The sequence below is a fragment of the Zalophus californianus genome, chromosome 3 (assembly GCF_009762305.2).
Source record: "Zalophus californianus isolate mZalCal1 chromosome 3, mZalCal1.pri.v2, whole genome shotgun sequence".
NCBI classification, from domain to species: domain Eukaryota; kingdom Metazoa; phylum Chordata; class Mammalia; order Carnivora; family Otariidae; genus Zalophus; species Zalophus californianus.
This window is the reverse complement of record NC_045597.1, coordinates 80,366,521-80,384,888: the sequence shown is the minus strand read 5'-3', so window position 1 is coordinate 80,384,888 and position 18,368 is coordinate 80,366,521. Positions and strand designations below refer to the sequence as shown.

General features: G+C 36.1%; 1 protein-coding gene across 1 annotated transcript in view; it reads right to left on the bottom strand.

Annotated features, from left to right (window-relative positions):
• The window catches only part of PSPC1 (paraspeckle component 1), a 72,711-nt gene that overhangs the window by 24,485 nt on the left and 29,858 nt on the right, over positions 1–18,368 (bottom strand). Inside the window, exons 5-6 of the mRNA XM_027588340.1 lie at positions 12,733–12,817; positions 3,021–3,126 (exon numbers count right to left, since the gene is read on the bottom strand). Of these exons, the coding sequence (XP_027444141.1) occupies positions 3,021–3,126; positions 12,733–12,817 (191 nt within the window). The remainder of the gene's footprint in view (positions 1–3,020; positions 3,127–12,732; positions 12,818–18,368) is intronic.

The following is an 18,368-nucleotide window of genomic DNA, read 5'->3' as shown; positions in this document are numbered from 1 at the left end:
ATAACTAATACAACAATTACCTCAATGTTTCTTCTATTAACACAAAATAATCAAGACCTATAAAGAGGTTTTGTTAATATTTCTTTAGCACTTGATTAGCTTGTATTAACAAGCATTTTGAAGCTAGGAACCAAGTAAAACTGATACCAAAATGATGAAAAACTTTTGTCTATCCATAATTTCTAATACCAAAAAAATCTAAAAATCTGGCAAAGACTGTATTTCCCCTAAATATTTAAATGCATTGTTACATACTATTTTACATATGGTTCCTCTTCAGAAAATTAAGACTATAGTAACTTTGTGGCCTAACAAGAATATTAATTAAAAACAAAAACAAAAAACAAACAAAAAAACCCAGCACCAACTCTCCAGCCTAGGGTTCAGCAAACTTTTTCTGTACAGGGTCAAAGAGTATAAGTATCTTAGGTTTTATAAGTCACAGATACTCTAATATTCTTTTATTTTCCTTATCCATTAACTCTCTAAAATGTAAACACCATTCTTAGCTCTGTGTTAGAGTGGTATGAAACTGCGAACTGGTCCCAAGCTATAGTATGCTGACTTCTGCTCTAGCGAAATTAATCTTATGATGCTTCAAATATGCAACATATACTTTACTTGAAAACAAAGATATCTTAAAATATATCATCTACATTTTCTAAGAGTATAATCCGGTGAAACAATAAATGATCTATTTTTGAAATGCTTCAATAAACCCACCATGAGTATTTTAAATATGTAATTCATTTATTCTCAAAGTTCATCGGTAATTTATAAAGTTTTAGACACCATGAAATTAATTTTAAACATACAAATGTTTTAAAAATTAAAATAAGAATTTGCAGTATTTCAATTTTAAATTGTAGCAACATTTCCAAATAATTTTCGAATAGAAAAGTAAAATTAAAATCTGTCCTTCATTAATTATACCTATATTAAATGCCACTGAACAAATATAAAAAACACTGGTATGAGTTTTAAAAAATTGTGAAATAATTTCAAAGAATAGAGTCTGCAGACAAATTTATGATATAGCCACTTAAATGTAACAGCAGAATACATTTTAATCATTTCCTTCTAGTCCCCTAAATGATTTATGCATATGACATTACAAATGGCTACACATGTGCCCCAAGAATGTGAAGTTTGTGCCAAAAAAATATTAAGAAAGTTAATTCCAACAACTTTAACTATAAGCAAGCACTTTAGGAAAAGAAATGTTCAGGTACACATAAGGACAAGGAAGAATTTCCTAATCCTCAATGGAATGAAATAAAGTTTCCCTAAGGAAATGTATCATATATAGTTTACATCTTGATTATATTTAAAATTAAAAACTGAGTCACTAGTTTCCAAAATATGGGCCAAAAAAATTTTAATTACATATACTTTCATATCATAAAACATCCTCACATTGATAAATCCAACAGATTTATGTTCACATATAACAACCAAAAGCCCTAAGACCACATTTAAAATATGTCATAAGCAAACACTATGTATCCAAGTAGGAAAAAGAGAATTGCAAAATGATACTAAAAATGCTAGAAATTAGAAGAAAATTTGCAATGCTTGAAAACTCTTTTGGTAATGGAATTTAAAATCAATTAAATTAAACCTTTAGTATGACTTATAAATAATAAATTTCTCTAATTGAATTTAAATGCCACATAATTTTTAGTCAAAGGATATTTACTTGATGCAGGCTAAGATAAAAATTTCTTGTTATTATACAAGTTAGGATGTATTTTACTGTGTATTCTTTTTTAGAAAGAAAGTTTAAAATATTTCTTGGGACAGAAGAATGGGGACAGAGGTCAGCAAAAGAGTCACTGACTTGAATTAATACTGTTAGCCTCAGAAACTTATTAACTTGGCTTTTGAATAGCTAGGGAAAAAAACACAAGTATTTCTCAGAATAATAACTATTAAAATAGCATTCATCTAAGGTGAATAATAAGACTCTTTGTTAGTTCACATTAAGAACTTGGGGATTTTAACATATTTGAATTATCCTTGTTTGCCCTACCATTTTGCCTGCCCAAAACAAAAACCTGAGTCAGACCAAATCTTTAGAACTAACTCCAGTTTATAAGAAATTCAGGGATAGAGAAACTTGTTAAACATCACTGCATGGATAAATTCAACAAGACGCAGGATGTGAGAAACAAGGGTCTGTTTTCTTAAAAAATTAAGGAAAAAACTTAAAAGGTGAAGAGAAAACCTACAGACTAAAAACACTGGATTTATCAGCCAATTAGAACCAAGTGTAAAGAAAATAAAAACCTTTATAAAACCTGAACAAATGTGGGCTTTTACTAGTTAATATTAAAGAAGTGACAATTTTTAAGATATGACAAAGATAGTTTTAAAAAGAGTCCTTATCTTCTAGGGATACATACTGAAATACTTACTAATGAAATCATTTAAAGCCAGGGATTTAATAAAAATAATTCGGGAAAGTGGCTATACTTAAAGATGAAAAGATCAGCTGTGTGTTGATAACGGTCATGATTGGGTAATGAGCACATACTGGTCTACATTTGTATATATCTAAAATCTTCCAATATAAAGAATTTTTATTTCATTTTTACATTTAAATCATCTCCACACCCAACGTGGGGCTTGAACTCCCGACCCCAATATCAAGAGCTGCATGCTCTTCCAACTGAGCCAGCCAGGTGCCCCTAAAGAATTTTTAATATCAATGAATGTTGAAAATCAATCAAGTAGAGATGAAAGATTTACCAAGAGTTCTAATTTAGAACCATATATTTAAAAAAAGATAAAAATGGAGAAAATTTTAACATCCTTTTCATAAAACATTAATAGTATCTTCAGAAACTACTTTTAAGTTATTACCTGTAAGAGGTTAAGAAAATCATTAGTTTAACATAAACAAACATGACAAATTCAGAAAGATTAAAAAATATATAAACCAATATCCAAAGAATTCTAAATATGCATTGTCCACCTGACAATATAAAATAATTTTAGTTAACTAGTATTTTACTTACATTTTCCATATAGTTTGGCTTAAAGCCCTCTTGTTGTCGCCTCAGTTCCTCCTGTTCTCTGTGTCGGATCATTTCTTCCTCACGGCGTCGATGCTCTTCCTCATGTCTGAAAGATTTTTAAATAAAAATTTCAGCCTGGTTGACATGTCAGCCATGATCAGGTATTTTATTCCAGGTAAAACAAAATCACTTACACAAGTTACTTTATACAAAATCTGTACGTGATGACTGACTTACTAGATTTACTTTCCTTCTTCTAGTTTGCTCTAAGCCTTTAATAAATCAAATAACCCAAAGAAATAAAGTAACTAGGATAAATCAAAAAATAGAGTAATAACATGTAACTAAGAGAGTTAATATGCTTACAGTCAAGAAATCAGGAGTCCAAAAGCTCAAACATGTATTCTATTACTGTATAAAGAGAAAAGCCTGGGATCTATCACTGGCATAATAGAGTTCTTAAAGGCACTAAGAACCAATCCCGATATAAGCCACTACAAAGAACACCACTGCCTAGTCAAAAAAAATCTATTAAGTGTCAAAGGAACCCTTAACAAACCCTCTCTCCCCCATTTTATCAACCCACTGAGGAAAACCTCTGGAACAGGTGTCAGCCCACCATCTGTTTTTGTAAATTAAGTTTTATAAGATAATCATCTATTTAATGTCTATAGCTACCTTTGGGCCGGAGCAGTGCTGAGTAGTTGAGACAAAGACCATATGACCTGCAAAGCCTAAAATGTTTACTATTTAGCTCTTTCCCAGAAAAAGTATGCTAACCTCAGCCCTAGAGGTATGTGGGAGGAAAAAATATTGAACTATATATGTGTGCAGAATTACAAATAAGTAATTACTTATGATTAAGAGAAAAAAAACCTACAAAATATTATTAAATACACTCACATTATATTGGCATGTATGTCAATGCATATTCAAGTATATATGCCCTCTACTCAAAAACAAAAAACATTACTTCAGGAGTGCTTGGGTGGCTCAGTCATGAAGCGTCTGCCTTCAGCTCAGGTCATGATCCCAGGGTCCTGGGATCAAGGCCCGCATTGGGCTCCCTGCTCTGCAGGAAGCCTGCTTCTCCCTCTCCCACTCCCCCTGCTTGTGTTCCTGCTCTCTCTCTGTCAAATAAATAAATAAAATCTTAAAAAAAATTATTTCAATAGTGAAGACTATATAATACTGATGCGCTCCCATTAAGTGTCATTTTCTGTTGCTCTTATAAGTACCTTCCTACACTAAGTGTAATACTTGAATTCCAAGATACTGTTGTTTCCTGTATATGCCTCCCCTAAACACAAGTCCACGAACTAAAAAAAATGGTGTTATTTCCCACAGCAGAAAACCTACCTGTTAGAAGAGTTTGGGTCAGACCACAAAGTAACAATGTTCCTAAGGGATATTAAGCAAAATCTAGACTATTTTGAGATTTTTGTCTAAGTCCCCAATATACATTTCTATTCAGGTAAACTGAATATTCAAATAAAGTGGTTAATCCACTTCTTGGACATTAACACTCATGAATTTTAAGGGAAAGAAAATATTTTCATAGTCACACATCTGAAAATGTACACAGGTACAGGTAAAAATCCTGTATTCAAAAACTCCACTACTACGTATGTTTTTAAACTGATTTTTCACAATTTCAAAAAGGGTCCATATACTATTATTATACCACTAATAGGATCTGGGACAGGACCCAGTAATCAACCACACTGGTATTTTTGCAGTAAGATGAAGATTCACTTTTGTGAAAATAGTAAAGGTCTGACACGACCCCAACATAAATGCAGGTCAGGTTTTGTCATCAAATAGGCTCATATCAGATCCTGCCACTAAATGTTACATGAAAAAGCTTTTGGTTTTCAAATTTGTATACTCCAAATAAGTTTTTTCTCTCTAAATATACTTTCTTAAGCCAGTTTTGTCAATCTTCTAAGGTGAAACAGAGTCCAAACTATCTGGCTTGTTAACAGTTAAAGCTGTCTTATGTATGGTAGGAGCCACAGTCAGCTGTATTTCTTCAATTTAACTGCCGTAGTTTTATTTGCTTTGTCTTGAAAGTATAGGATATTTTTGACAATTATTGGTATAAGTTCCTAGACACATTCAGTCTTTCTTGGTCTTTCATGAACTTAACATTTTTTCTTTTCCAGCGGCAGATAGGTTTCACTGACCCGGGCCTGGGGCAGACCGGAATCCTCACCCACAGCAAGGGGTGGAAGTGAAGTTGCAAATAAAATGTGATTTGTGGTAGAACTGCAGGTTTTGGCTATACTGAGAGCCAAGGGCCTGGTTAGCTGGTAGCTGCAAAGTTTGACTTTTCTGTTGATTGTATCTGCAGGTGCAGCAGGAAAGGCAAAGCCTGACTTTCCTGCTGGTTGCATCTGCAGGAGGAAGTAGCAGGGAGGCAAGGAGTCCAGAAGCTGGATTTGTGGGGCACAGGGAGGAAGTCCAGTCTGTTGGTTACCACGTTCCATCTGCTTTTGTAAGTACAAGGCACCACGAGGCTGGAGGACCTCTGCCTGGGTGGGTGGGCTAAAAGTGGCCAGGCACAGCCTCATGTAAAACTTTTCTTGAGCTGCAAGAAAAGCTAGTGGTTTCTCTTCCTGTAGGGCCAAAAGCTTCTCCTGCAATTTCAGGATGTGTTCCATGGTCTCCTCTAGTGACATTCACTCTTCCAACTCCTTTTTCTTCTTTCCTGCTCTTCCTTCATCTTTTACACCTCTCCTTCCTCCGGTAGACCACACCTAGCTCCATCATGATGTGCCAGTGCAATACCCAGGCCATGGCACTGGAAAACTTGGGGCATTCCAGGAATGCAGGCATGGTGCTGCTAGGGATACTTGGGCCATGGGAGCCCTGCTCTGTCACTGACTACCAGAACTTGGACTGGACCTGTGGGGCAGCAGGTTCTCAGGGGATACCATGCCCAACCGAGGCAGAAGCCCACTGATCTGCCATAGTCAGGTGTCTAATACTTGTCACCACAACCTACCAGCCTGGCAGGAGAGGTCTACCATGTGCACAGAGCCAGGCAATAGTCTCCAGCCTGGGCGCTCAGCACACCTTCCTCCCCATTAGCCTCAGAGTGAGCTTGACACTTTTTTATTTTTTTTTAAAGATTTTATTTATTTATTTGAGAGAGAGAATGAGAGAGAGCACGAGAGGGAAGAGGGTCGGAGGGAGAAGCAGACTCCCTGCTGAGCAGGGAGCCCGATGTGGGACTTGATCCCGGGACTCCAGGATCATGACCCGAGCCAAAGGCAGTCACTTAACCAACTGAGCCACCCAGGCGCCCGAGCTTGACACTTTTTTAAAGACAACTGATTATTTTGTACAATGTCTTTAATCTAGGTTCATGTTTTATTTCCTCATGGGCTAGCCTGAGGTTATAATTTTTTGCCAAAAATCCCCACAGAAATGACAACGTATCCCTCTGACTGCATCATATCAAACAGTTCCTGATATCAATGTCTTATTACAGGTGATATGAAACTTAATACTTGGTAATGGTGGTGTCTGTTGCTTCTCCACTTTAAATTTACTGTTTTTCCATTTGTACCTAATACAAATGAGTATGCAAATTGTTTCTTAAGTTTCGGCAAAAACTGGAGCATCTGTCAGTAAATCTTGTCTGTAACAATTATTACTACTATTAACCCACTGGTGATCTCTCATTCCTTCTGTACTGATTAACTGGAATTCTATACTATAAGGAAAAGTCATCCATTCTCTTCCATTTATTTATTTATTCAATTATTTACTTCTATCAGTATGAACTCACGGATATGTACTTTATTCCACAGTTTAAAATCTAATACTATACTGTGGCTGAAACTGTTACAACTTTGGCCATTTAGGAGCACCTTCAGTTTGCCTGTGTACTTTCAATACGCCCCATCTTTTTTTTTTTTTTTAAGATTTTATTTATCTGAGAGAGAGAGAGACAGCGAAAGAGGAAACACAAGCAGGGGGAGTGGAAGAGGGAGAAGCAGGCTTCCCGCTGAGCAGGGAGCCTGATGCAGGGCTTGATCCCAGGACCCTGGGATCATGACCTGAGCCAAAGGCAGATGCTTAACAACTAAGCCACCCAGGCGCCCCAATATGCCCCATCTTTTATGAGTACAGGCCTACTTCATTTTATTCAGCTTTGCCTTACTGTGCACTTCAGATACAGTGGGGGGTTTTTTGTTTTGTTTTATTTTTACAAATTGAAGGTTTGGGTCAACTCGGCATCAAGCACTGCCCCATTTTTCCAAATGCATTTGCTCACTTTGTGTCTCTGTGTCAGTTTTGGTAGGTAACTATCACAATATTTCATTATTATTATTATATCTGTAACGGTGATGTGTTTGATGTGTTACTGCTATAATTGTTTTGAGATGCCACAAACCACACCCATATAAGACCAAACATTATCAGTAAATACTATGTGTGTTCTAACTGCTACATCAACAAGCCATTCCCCCATCCCTCTCATCTGTCTCCTTCTCCTTGGGCCTCCCTACTCCCTAAGATACAACAATATTGAAATTAGGCCCATGCCTAGTCCTAGAATGGTCTCTGAGTGTTCAAGTGAAGAGCTGCATGTCTCTCACTTTAAATCAAAAGCTAGAAATGATTAAGCTTAGTGAGGAAGGCATGTCAAAAGCCGAAAAAGGCCAAAAGCTGGGCCTCTTGCACGAAAGAGCCAAGTTGTGAATGCAAAGAAAAAGTTCTTCAGGGAAACTGAAAGTGACACTCCAGTGAACATACGAATAAGAAAACAAAACAACCTTGTTGCTGAAACGGAGGACTTTTAAGTAGTCTGCATAGAAGATCAAATGAGCCTCAATACTCCCTTAAACCAAGACCTAATCCAGATCAAGACCCTAATGCTATTTAACTGTATAAAAGTGGAAAAAGCAAGGAAGCTGCAGAAAAGTTTGAAGCCAGCAGAGATCCAGAAGCTGCCATCAAGTTACCCAGAAGATCTAGCTTAGTTAATTAATGAAAGTGGGTACACTAAACCACAGATTTTCAATGTAGATTAAATAACTTTATACTGGAAGAAGATGCCATCTAGGACATTCATAGCCATAGATGAGAAGTCAATGCCTGGATTCAAAGGACAGGCCGACTATCTTGTAAGGGCTAACGCAGCCTGGTGACCTGAAGATGAAGCCAGTGTTCACCGACCATTCTGAAAATCCTAGGGCCCTTAAAAATTATGTTCAATCCACTCTGCCTGTGCTCTACACATAGAACAACAAAGGCTGGATGACAGCACATCTACTTACAACACGACTGAATATTCTAAGCCCACTGCTGAGATCTACTGATCAGTAAAAAAAGATTCCTTTCAAAATACTGCTGCTCCTTGACAATGTGCCTGGTCACCCGAGAGGTGTGATGGCGATATACAACAAGATTAATGTTGTTTTCATGCCTGCTGACACAACAACCATCCTGCAGCCCCGCAGATCAAGGAGCAATTTCAACTTTCAGGTCTTATTATTTAATAAATACATTTCATAAGGCTATAGCTGCCTTAGACAGTGATTCCTCTGATACATCTGGGCAAAGCAGAATGAGAAACTTCTAGAAAGGATTCACCATTCTAGATGCCATTAAGAACATCTGTGCTTCATGGGAAGCACGGGAAGAGGTCTAAGTATCAACATTAACAGGAGTTTGGAAGAAGCTGATTCCAACCTAACCCTCATGGATGCCTTTCCGCTGAGGGGTTCAAGACATCAGTGGGGGAAGTAAATGCAGATGTGGTGGAAACAGCAAGCAAACTAGAAGCGGGGCCTGAAGATGGGACCACACTGATGCAATCCCATGATAAAACTTTAACGAATGAGGTGTAAAGAAAGTGGTTTCTGGAGATGGACTCTACTCCTGGTGAAGATGTGAAGACTGCTGAAATGACAACAAGGAACTTAGCATATTACATAAATGTAGTTGGTAGCACATCAGCAGGGTTTGAGAGGAATGACTCCCAATTTTGAAAGAAGTTCTACTGTGGGTAAAATGGTATCAAACAGCACCACATGCTATAGAAAAATCTTGCCTGCAAGGAAGACTATTCATGCGGCAAATTTCAATATCATCTTATTTTAAGAAATTGCCACAACCACCCCAACCTTCAGCAACCACCAACCTGATCAGTATTTTTTTTAATTAAGGCATGCACATTCTTTTAAACATAATACTATTGGGCGCCTGGGTGGCTCAGTTGGTTAAGCGACTGCCTTCGGCTCAGGTCATGATCCTGGAGTCCCGGGATCGAGTCCCACATCGGGCTCCCTGCTCAGCAGGGAGTCTGCTTCTCCCCCTGACCCTCTTCCCTCTCGGGCTCTCTATCTCTCATTCTCTCTCTCTCAAATAAATAAAATCTTTAAAAAAAAAAAAAAACATAATACTATTTCACACTTAATAAATTATAATTTATAGGTGTGAATATAACTTGTATGTCCTGGGAAACCAAAGAATTCATTTGACACACTACTGTGACATTCACTTTACAGCACTGGTCTAGATCTGAATCTGCAGTATCTCCAAGGTACGTCTACGAGAGGGTTTGAGAGGATTCCTATTCTGAAAGAAGTTCTACTGTGGGTAAAATGCTATCAAACAGCACCACACGCTACAGAGAAATCGTATGTGAAAGAGAGTCAAAAACTGCCACAGCCTTCCCAACCTTCAGCAACCATCACCCTGATCAGTCAGCAACCATCAACATCAAGGAAAGACATTCCACCAACAAAAAGATTACAACTCACTGAAAGCTCAGATGATGGTTAGCACTTTTTATCAATAAAGGGTTTTTTCTTTGAGGTGTGTACATTTTTTAGACATAATGTTCTTGTACACTTGTTACACTATAACACAGTGTTAACATAACGTTTACATGCACTGGGAAGCCAAAAAATTCATTAGATACACCTTATTTCGATATTTGCTTTACTCCAGTGGTCTTGTACCTAACCTGCAGTATATCAGAGGTACACCTGTACTTTCTTATTCCCTGGCACAACATTCCAGGCTCATCCTAGACTTTTTAGTCCAGGAATCAACCACTTCTCCACAAAGCCTTAGTTTCTTTTATTAGAGAATGGTGTTTGAAACAAGAATCTGGGCCCTAATAATGTGCTCCCTGTTACTGAGGCATTGCATCACTGCTTCTAGGTAGACAGGAGTTATGAAATGTATGTATGTATGTGAACCCACATATAAACACACATCTATATTTCTCTAAGTTAAATACCACTGAGTTCTATTGTTACCCTGATCCCAATTCAACACCACAGGATTCATTTTAGTTTTAGCCTTTCTTTTTTCTTTCTCCAACAATGAGAAACCTGCGTTTCATTATTATTTACTAATTTGTTCACTCAAAAAAGTATATGCATTCTTTTCATTAAAGACCTGATCAAAATAGGAAAAAAGCACATACAAAAAGTTTCAGAACTACTAACCCATATCCCTGTGAGAAACACATTAGATTACAAAACATATTGCTTTTCTTGTAATTGGCCTATAGTGTCCAGTCAAGATAGTGTTTCCAAAGTTATTTAGGTTCCTTATTTTCTTCCTCATCCCCTTTCAGAGTGTTAATGTTATTCACTTGCAATGCAATTATTTATGTTCACTTGTTTGTTTTTTAAAAACTTTATTTTTACGTTATCTCTACACTCATTCTGGGGCTCGAACTGACAACCCCAAGATCAAGTTGCATGCTCTACTGACTGAGCTAGCCAGGCACCCCCATTTTTATGTGGTTTCTTTTTTAATGCCCTCTTATTGGTTCTCCCACATTGTTTGGTTAAATTATTTATTTTTTTGAGAAGTGAAGGGTAGAGTACTAATTCTAAAAGCCTAGCTGTCAAATATAAGGGAAAATGGAGTCAGAGTTTTATACTTGGGAGGGAAGGTTTCCTTTTCTTTGTACAAGTAGAACAGACTTTAACATACTTACATAAAAAGGAAAAAAACGACGACAAAGAAATTGGCAAAAGGTCCCTTGTGTAAGGAGATATGGGAAGTTTTATATAATAGTGGTTCTCAAACTTTATGATGCATACAAATCACCTGGAAGATTAAGCACAGGTGGCTGAGCTCCACCCATATAGTTTCTGATTCACCGGTTGGGGAAGTGGAGGCTTATAATTGGAATGCTGAAGCTGTCTGTCCAAATATCATAATTTGAGAAGTAATTTAGAGTAAAATCAGAGTAGTTGCAAGACAGAAACATACATTGATATAAGCAGGTACAAAATTAGAAAAAATACATTAAAATATACTGAATACTACCTATCTCCAGACCATAAAGACACCTGACACTTACTCAAGGCTTTTTGCCTTCTTTTTTATTTTTTTATTTCCCATGAGCACCTTACTTCCTACCACAAGCACTTACTACTTTTATAACACTTTATTCTTTTTTAAAAGATTTTATTTATTTGACAGAGAGAGAGACAGCAAGAGAGGGAACACAATTAGGGGGAGTGGGAGAGGGAGAAGCAGGCTTCCCACTGAGCAGGGAGTCCGATGTGGGGCTCAAGCCCAGGATTGTAGGATCATGACCTAAGCCCAAGGCAGATGCCCAACAACTGAGCCACCCAGGCGCCCATTTTATAACACTAAAAAACAAAACTCTGAGGGGTGCCTGGGTGGCTCAGATGGTTAAGCTGGGCTCCCAGCTCAGCAGGGGTCTGCTTCTCCTTCTCTCCATGCTCATGCTCTCTGTCTCAAATGAATAAATAAAATCTTGAAAAAATAAAGAACAAAAAAATTAAAAAATAAAAAACAAAACTTTGGGGCACCTGGATGGAGCAGTTAGTTGAGCATCTGACTCTTGGTTTCAGCTCAGGTCATGACCTAAGAGTGCTGAGATTCAGCCCCATGGCAGCCTCCACGCTCAGTGGCAAGTCTGCTTGATATTCCTTCTCTCTCTCTCCCTCTGATCCTCCACCCCACACTTGCTCTTTTTCTCTAAAATTAATTTAAAAACTTTCTTAAATAAAAAAACAAAACTTTAAGTTTGTTTTAATCTATCATAGCTTTGTTCATAACACTTCCTATTATGATTTTTAACAACTTTAAGAGTAATATTTATCTCATTAGATTTCACAATTAAATATTCCTAGTACAAGAAAAGCTGTTAATTTTTGTTTATGTATCTTGGATCAACCACTCCCCCAAAGTCCTTATTTAACCTAGAAGATTTTAAGTTGACCATCACAGTCATCTATTTTATACTGAGATTTTAAATACCCATACCCCTTTTTATCATGTATTCCACTTCCACAAATCTTTTTTAAGCAAATTATCAGAAGCACAAAGATGTATAAAAGCATTCACATGGAAAAACAAAACAAGAACAGTTCAAATATGTCCATCTCTAGAAAAATGATCCAGTAATTCACAGTGCATTCTTAGAGCAAATTATATGCAATACCTAAGCCCCTTATGTAAGTTCACAGTGAATGCAATCAAAGTGTCCATAACCAGCTTGGGGGGGAAAAATCATAATACCAAAGAATTATGCTAATTTGTAGAGTAATTCCCAAAGTATAGTAAAGATAGACAATTTTGTTATTTTTTTCTCTATTTTCCAACTTGTACAACTTGTTTATAATAGGCAGTGGGGAATTTTATTAAAAACACAATGAAAACTACATATATTCACATATATATTACAATGTTCTTTTACCTCAGTTGTATTTGCTTCCGTTTTTGTAACTCTTGGTTTCTGAGTTCTTCCAAGCGTCTGAGTTCTTCTTGACGCCTCATGAGATCTATAAAATATTGATTACACATTAATATTTTTACCTTCCCTTTTTTTTTAAATCAATAATCATATAGATTCTCTACTGCTGGCAATATATTTAGCAACTTATTCATACTCATGCACCTCGCCTTTTTTGTCTATTATATCATTTTATAATGAAAAATTATAAGCTGTGTAATTAATCAAATTAGTATCTTTTCTGGACCTGTTTCTTCGTATATATGAAAATAATAAAATTTATCCTTACGTTAAGAAATTAAAATGGGTAGTACTGTTTTAACGTAAGGCCTGGAACATATTAAGAACAGAATAAATGGTAGCTATATTTTCATATACATTCCTTCAAATTAGAATTTTTTTCAGCCACGAATGTAAAGCCCTAAAGGATGCCTTGGGAGACATGAGCAGAAGGCACATAAGAACCAAAACAAACAGTAAGAATAACAGGATACTGTTTAACTTCCAAAGAATATCCCCCTCCCAGTAAATTAGCCTAAGATTTCTCCCACACAAAGTCAGTTTCTTATGAAAAAAGGCTGTAAGAGAATTCCTGGGGGTGGGGGATGAATTCTGATACTAACAAGATTATTTTAAACAAGATGAGAATTCCCCTAGTCACTAACCCTTGCCATATCATCAAAAACAGGGAGGGGATCCAGAGTAGTATAAGACTAGAAAAAGCACATTTCTTTTGCCCAAATGCTAAAAATCTTTGTAATAAGCTTACCAAATTATGTGTATACACACATGGATTAAAAAACATTAAAATACTCTGGATGGCACAATTACTGGTTGTGCTTTTATTTGCCCTTTCTCTTATCACATTATCTGAAATTTCTAATGTGAACATAAATTACCTCAATTGAACATTTCTTAATAAATCACTATTATCAACTTATATAATAAAATACTAACAGTTACAGTTATTCTATGTGCCAATAACCATAATAATATAACCACAACAAAATAGGCATCATAACCCTAACAAGGTAAATATTATCGTCCCCATTTTACGGACTGAAAACAGCTGAATTATATATTACTTATGTCAAAGAAAAAAGATTCAGACAGATTACAAATGTATTATAACCATCCAGCTAGGGTAAGGTAGTGACCAGGGGATTCCAACAAGATGCGTGAAAACACTTAGCTACCTTAAAAACCATCAAAAACTACTACAATGATTTCAAACATTGAGACAATTAGTTGTCAACCTTAACTGCTCATGAGAACTACTTAAGTACCTTTTAACCAGACGAATTAAATCAAAATCTCTTGGGATGTAGACATCGGTATTTTTTTTTTAAAGCACCCTATTTGACTTCACTGTACAAACATTGAGAACCATACAACTATCAGATAATTACTTTAGCTGGAGAAACATAGTAGATACCAAAAATATATATCTACTTATATTCCTAAGGGGAAATGCTTCGATAAGCTAAAATGTGGAAAGTGTACTACGATCATTAATTATCCAAGAAAGTCTATCCAGTATATCCTGTAACAATTCTGTCATGGTTTTGCAGGTTAGCTGCTATTAAATCAGGGACAAATTACCATATATAATGATGTAAAATGTGCATTACATTTTCTTCCACAAAAAGGAGTAAGAAAAAAACATAAACATTTGTTTTCTGGCAACTAGATTTTCTCCCTTTAAGCTGTGCCAGTTGAGAAAACTGCTTTAACCTCTCAGACAGTATTTCCCGATCTGTTAACAGTGGTCATTTAGCTCAAAGAATCCAACAATAAAGTTAACAGATAAGCACATTATGCAATTTAAGTAAGAGCACTATCAACTTAAAGCAAAACTACCATTTTACATTTACTAAATTATTTAAGTTGCTGATATCCAAGGTTCCTGAAATGTCAACAAAGCTTACATATTTGTACACTGCCATAGTAATATCCTTCTGGGGGGAATAAATTACAAAAAAAATACATACATACACATACATATATATATATATATATATAGCTATATTATATATATATATATACAGCTATATATATATATATACACACACAGCTATATATAGCTTAAGTGTTTTCAACCTTTGATCCAGTAAATCAGTCACAGAGATTTTTCTTAAAAATATAATCCAAAGGCATCCGTCCATACACATAAAGACATCAGCTGCAGCACTACTTATTACTAGACCAAAAAACATTTGAAAATGCTTTCCTAATTTAATGACAAAGAACATAAAATTACATCTATATAATATAAATATATGGGAATATAAGGGAATAAAGGGGAATACAGACAAATTTAAAGTTTGATTGGGACTGTGTTTTCTCAATTTAATATCCTTCAAGACATGAAACCTGAATGTATACTCTCTAACAGTCTATTTTCCAGAAATACAGGCACTGAATCTACATTTTTTAAACATTTTGTTTAGTTATTTGACAGAGAGAGAGTGCACAAGCAGGGGGGAGCAGCAGGCAGAGGGAGAGGGAGAAGCAGGTTCCCTGCTGAGCAGTGGGCCCAATGTCAAACTCGATCCCAGGACCTTGGGATCATGACCTGAGCTGAAGGCAGACGCTTAACCAACTGAGCCACCCAGGTGGCTACAGATTTTAAGGGCATATTTAGTCCCAAAGAAAAGTTGAAACACTATACTCTTACAACAAGATGTATCTTTTTTTATTAAAGATTTTTATTTATTTGACAGAGAGAGACAGTGAGAGAGGGAACACAAGCAGGGGGAGTGGGAGAGGGAGAAGCAGGCTTCCCACTGAGCAGGGAGCCTGACACGGGGCCCGATCCCAATCATGACCTGAGCTGAAGGCAGACGCTTAACAACCGAGCCACCCGGGCACCCCACAACAAGATGTATCTTAAATACAAGAATGAAAAGATGTAAAGATATAATAAAGAACAGTAAAATGTTAGAATCTAAATAGTGAACACCTTAAAATTCCTTCAACATTATGTTTACAATTTCTCTTAACAAGGGGTGCCTGGGTGGCTCATTTGGTTAAGCATCTGACTTCTGATCTTGGCTCAAGTCTTGATCTTGGAGTTGTGAGTTCATGCCCTATATTGGGCTCCATTCTGGGTGTGGAGCCTACTTAAAAAGAAAAAGAAAAGAAAAAAAATTTATCTTAACAAAATGTTTGGGGCAGGAGGGTGGGTGGGTAGGGAACACATCCTGGATAAGTTACTGGACTTAAGAAGAAAGAATCCAGATCAAGTCACTTACGAGACGGGAAAAAATTCAGGCTTACCTCAGACTTCCCCACAGAAACATTCAATGCTACAAAACAATGAAACATGCTATCAAGTACTTAAGAAAGGAAGGGAGAAAAAAAATCAATGAATTTCAAACACCAGTTTAAAATATAAGGATCACAGATAATATTTTAGAAGACACAAGAACGCAAGGAATGTTGTTTTTATGAACCCTTCCTTAAATCACGAGGACAGACATCAATCAAATGAACAGAAAAGTCATGACTCATCTATTTAAAATAGGGTTAAGATTTAAATGTGTTAGGATTATCATAAAGAACATTAAGTTGAAATGAAAACATGATATTGAAGAGATATGTCCACTTCCATGTTCAGTCCAACATTATTCACAACAGTGACCGTATGGAAACCTAAGTGTCCATCAACGAGTGAACGGATAAAGACGTGGTGTGTATACATACATATATATGTATGTACAATATACATACATATACACACTCACACACATAATATACATACACACAGACACACACACAATCGAATATTATTCAGCCACAAGAAAATGAAACCCTACGTTTCCAAGAACACGGATGAAACTTGAGGACATTAAAGCTCAGTGAAATATGCCAAAGAAAGACAAATACTGCATAGAACTTATATGTGGAATCTAAAAAACTCAAACTCATAGAAACAAAGTAGAAAGTGGCTGTCAGGGGCTGGCAAGTGGGGTAAATACGGAGAGGTTGGTAAAAGGGTAACAAGTTTCACCTATAATAATAAGACCTGAGGATTCAACATATAATGTAGTGACTATAGTTGATAACAGTGCATTGTGTAATTGAAAACTGAGAGTAAAACTTAAGTGTTCTGCAACAGCAGAAAAATAAACAAAATCAGCTTTTATACTAAAAAAGAAAAACTTAATGTCATAAATGTAGACAAATAAGATGCAAAATAAATAAAAGTTGAGGGGGGGTGCCTGGGTGGCTCAGTCATTAAACGTCTGCCTTCAGCTCAGGTCATGATCCCAGGGTCCTGGGATTGAGCCCCGCATCTGGCTCCCTGCTCAGTGGGAAGCCTGCTTCTCCCTCTCACACACACACCCTGCTTGGGTTCCCTCTCTTGCTGTCTCTCTTTGTCAAATAAATAAATAAAATCTTAAAAAAAAAAAAAAGTTGAGAGGAAAAGAGAATGGAGGAATAAATTATGCCTATTTCCTTGGGGTTTTTTTCCTTCAGTAATCAGGACCAAAAGATATTTAAAGGCAATATACTTCCACTACTTGATTTATCAGTACGAAGGCATACATAAACAGTGATAATCATAAAATTCCAGTGGTGGTAGAGGAGATAGTAATAACAAAATGCATGGCAGAGTTAATCTCATCTATTGAAAGTTTGTAACTACAGGAACAAAGATAATACAAAAATAACCATGAAGAAAATTCAGGAACTGCCTCCTATGCTGATGATCAAAAACAGAGGGAGGAGGAAAAAAATAACCTGTAATAGTATAATGGAATTTAGATCCAGAAAGGATTAAATAAACATCAGTGAAGTACAAAAGTACAATTATTAGAACATATTGGTGTATCCATGAAGAATTAAGATTTACAAAACTCTGCTAAGGTATATACATAAATATTCATTGAAGCACTGCTTTTACTAACTGGAAAAAGAACTAGATATCAATCAACAGAGGAGGAGCTAAACTAATTATATCCATTTAGCAGAGTATCATGCAGCCATTTAAAAAATGAGGCAGATCTGTAGAAAGTAAAACAGCAAGGAACAGAAAAAGATAAATAGGGGATTTTTTGGTTATAAATAAATATACGTATCTACTGACATATTCAAGTTTTCTTTTCATTAAGGGATATACAAAAGAAACTGTTAAAATACAGAAGACAACACTGTGACTCCTACAAGAAAGCAGAAGGTGGGGGCAGGGGAGGAGACACTTTTTCTGTACTATTTGAGTTTTCTATTTCCATAAGTCAACTAAAGAGCTGTTTCTGTTTCTGCACAGCCACAGAACAAAGATTACCTAAAGTCCCCCCCGGTGACCTGAATAAACCCTTAGAAATGCTGTATGAAATGTAAAATTGTAAAACTGTAAATTAAAAAAAAAAAAAATTTATCACCTGCAGACTTTTGCCAAAATAAACACAAGATGTACTTCAGCAGAAGTAAACCCAGAAGGAGTAGGCTACACTAAACAATGTGCTTTTCTAATATTATAAACCAAAATATTGTTAACAGGGGTTATAAAGAAACACACAAAAAGCAATGAAAAAAAGCTCATGGGAAATAACTTTGCAAAATTATTCTGCTTCAAAAGTCAAGCTTTAAGAATG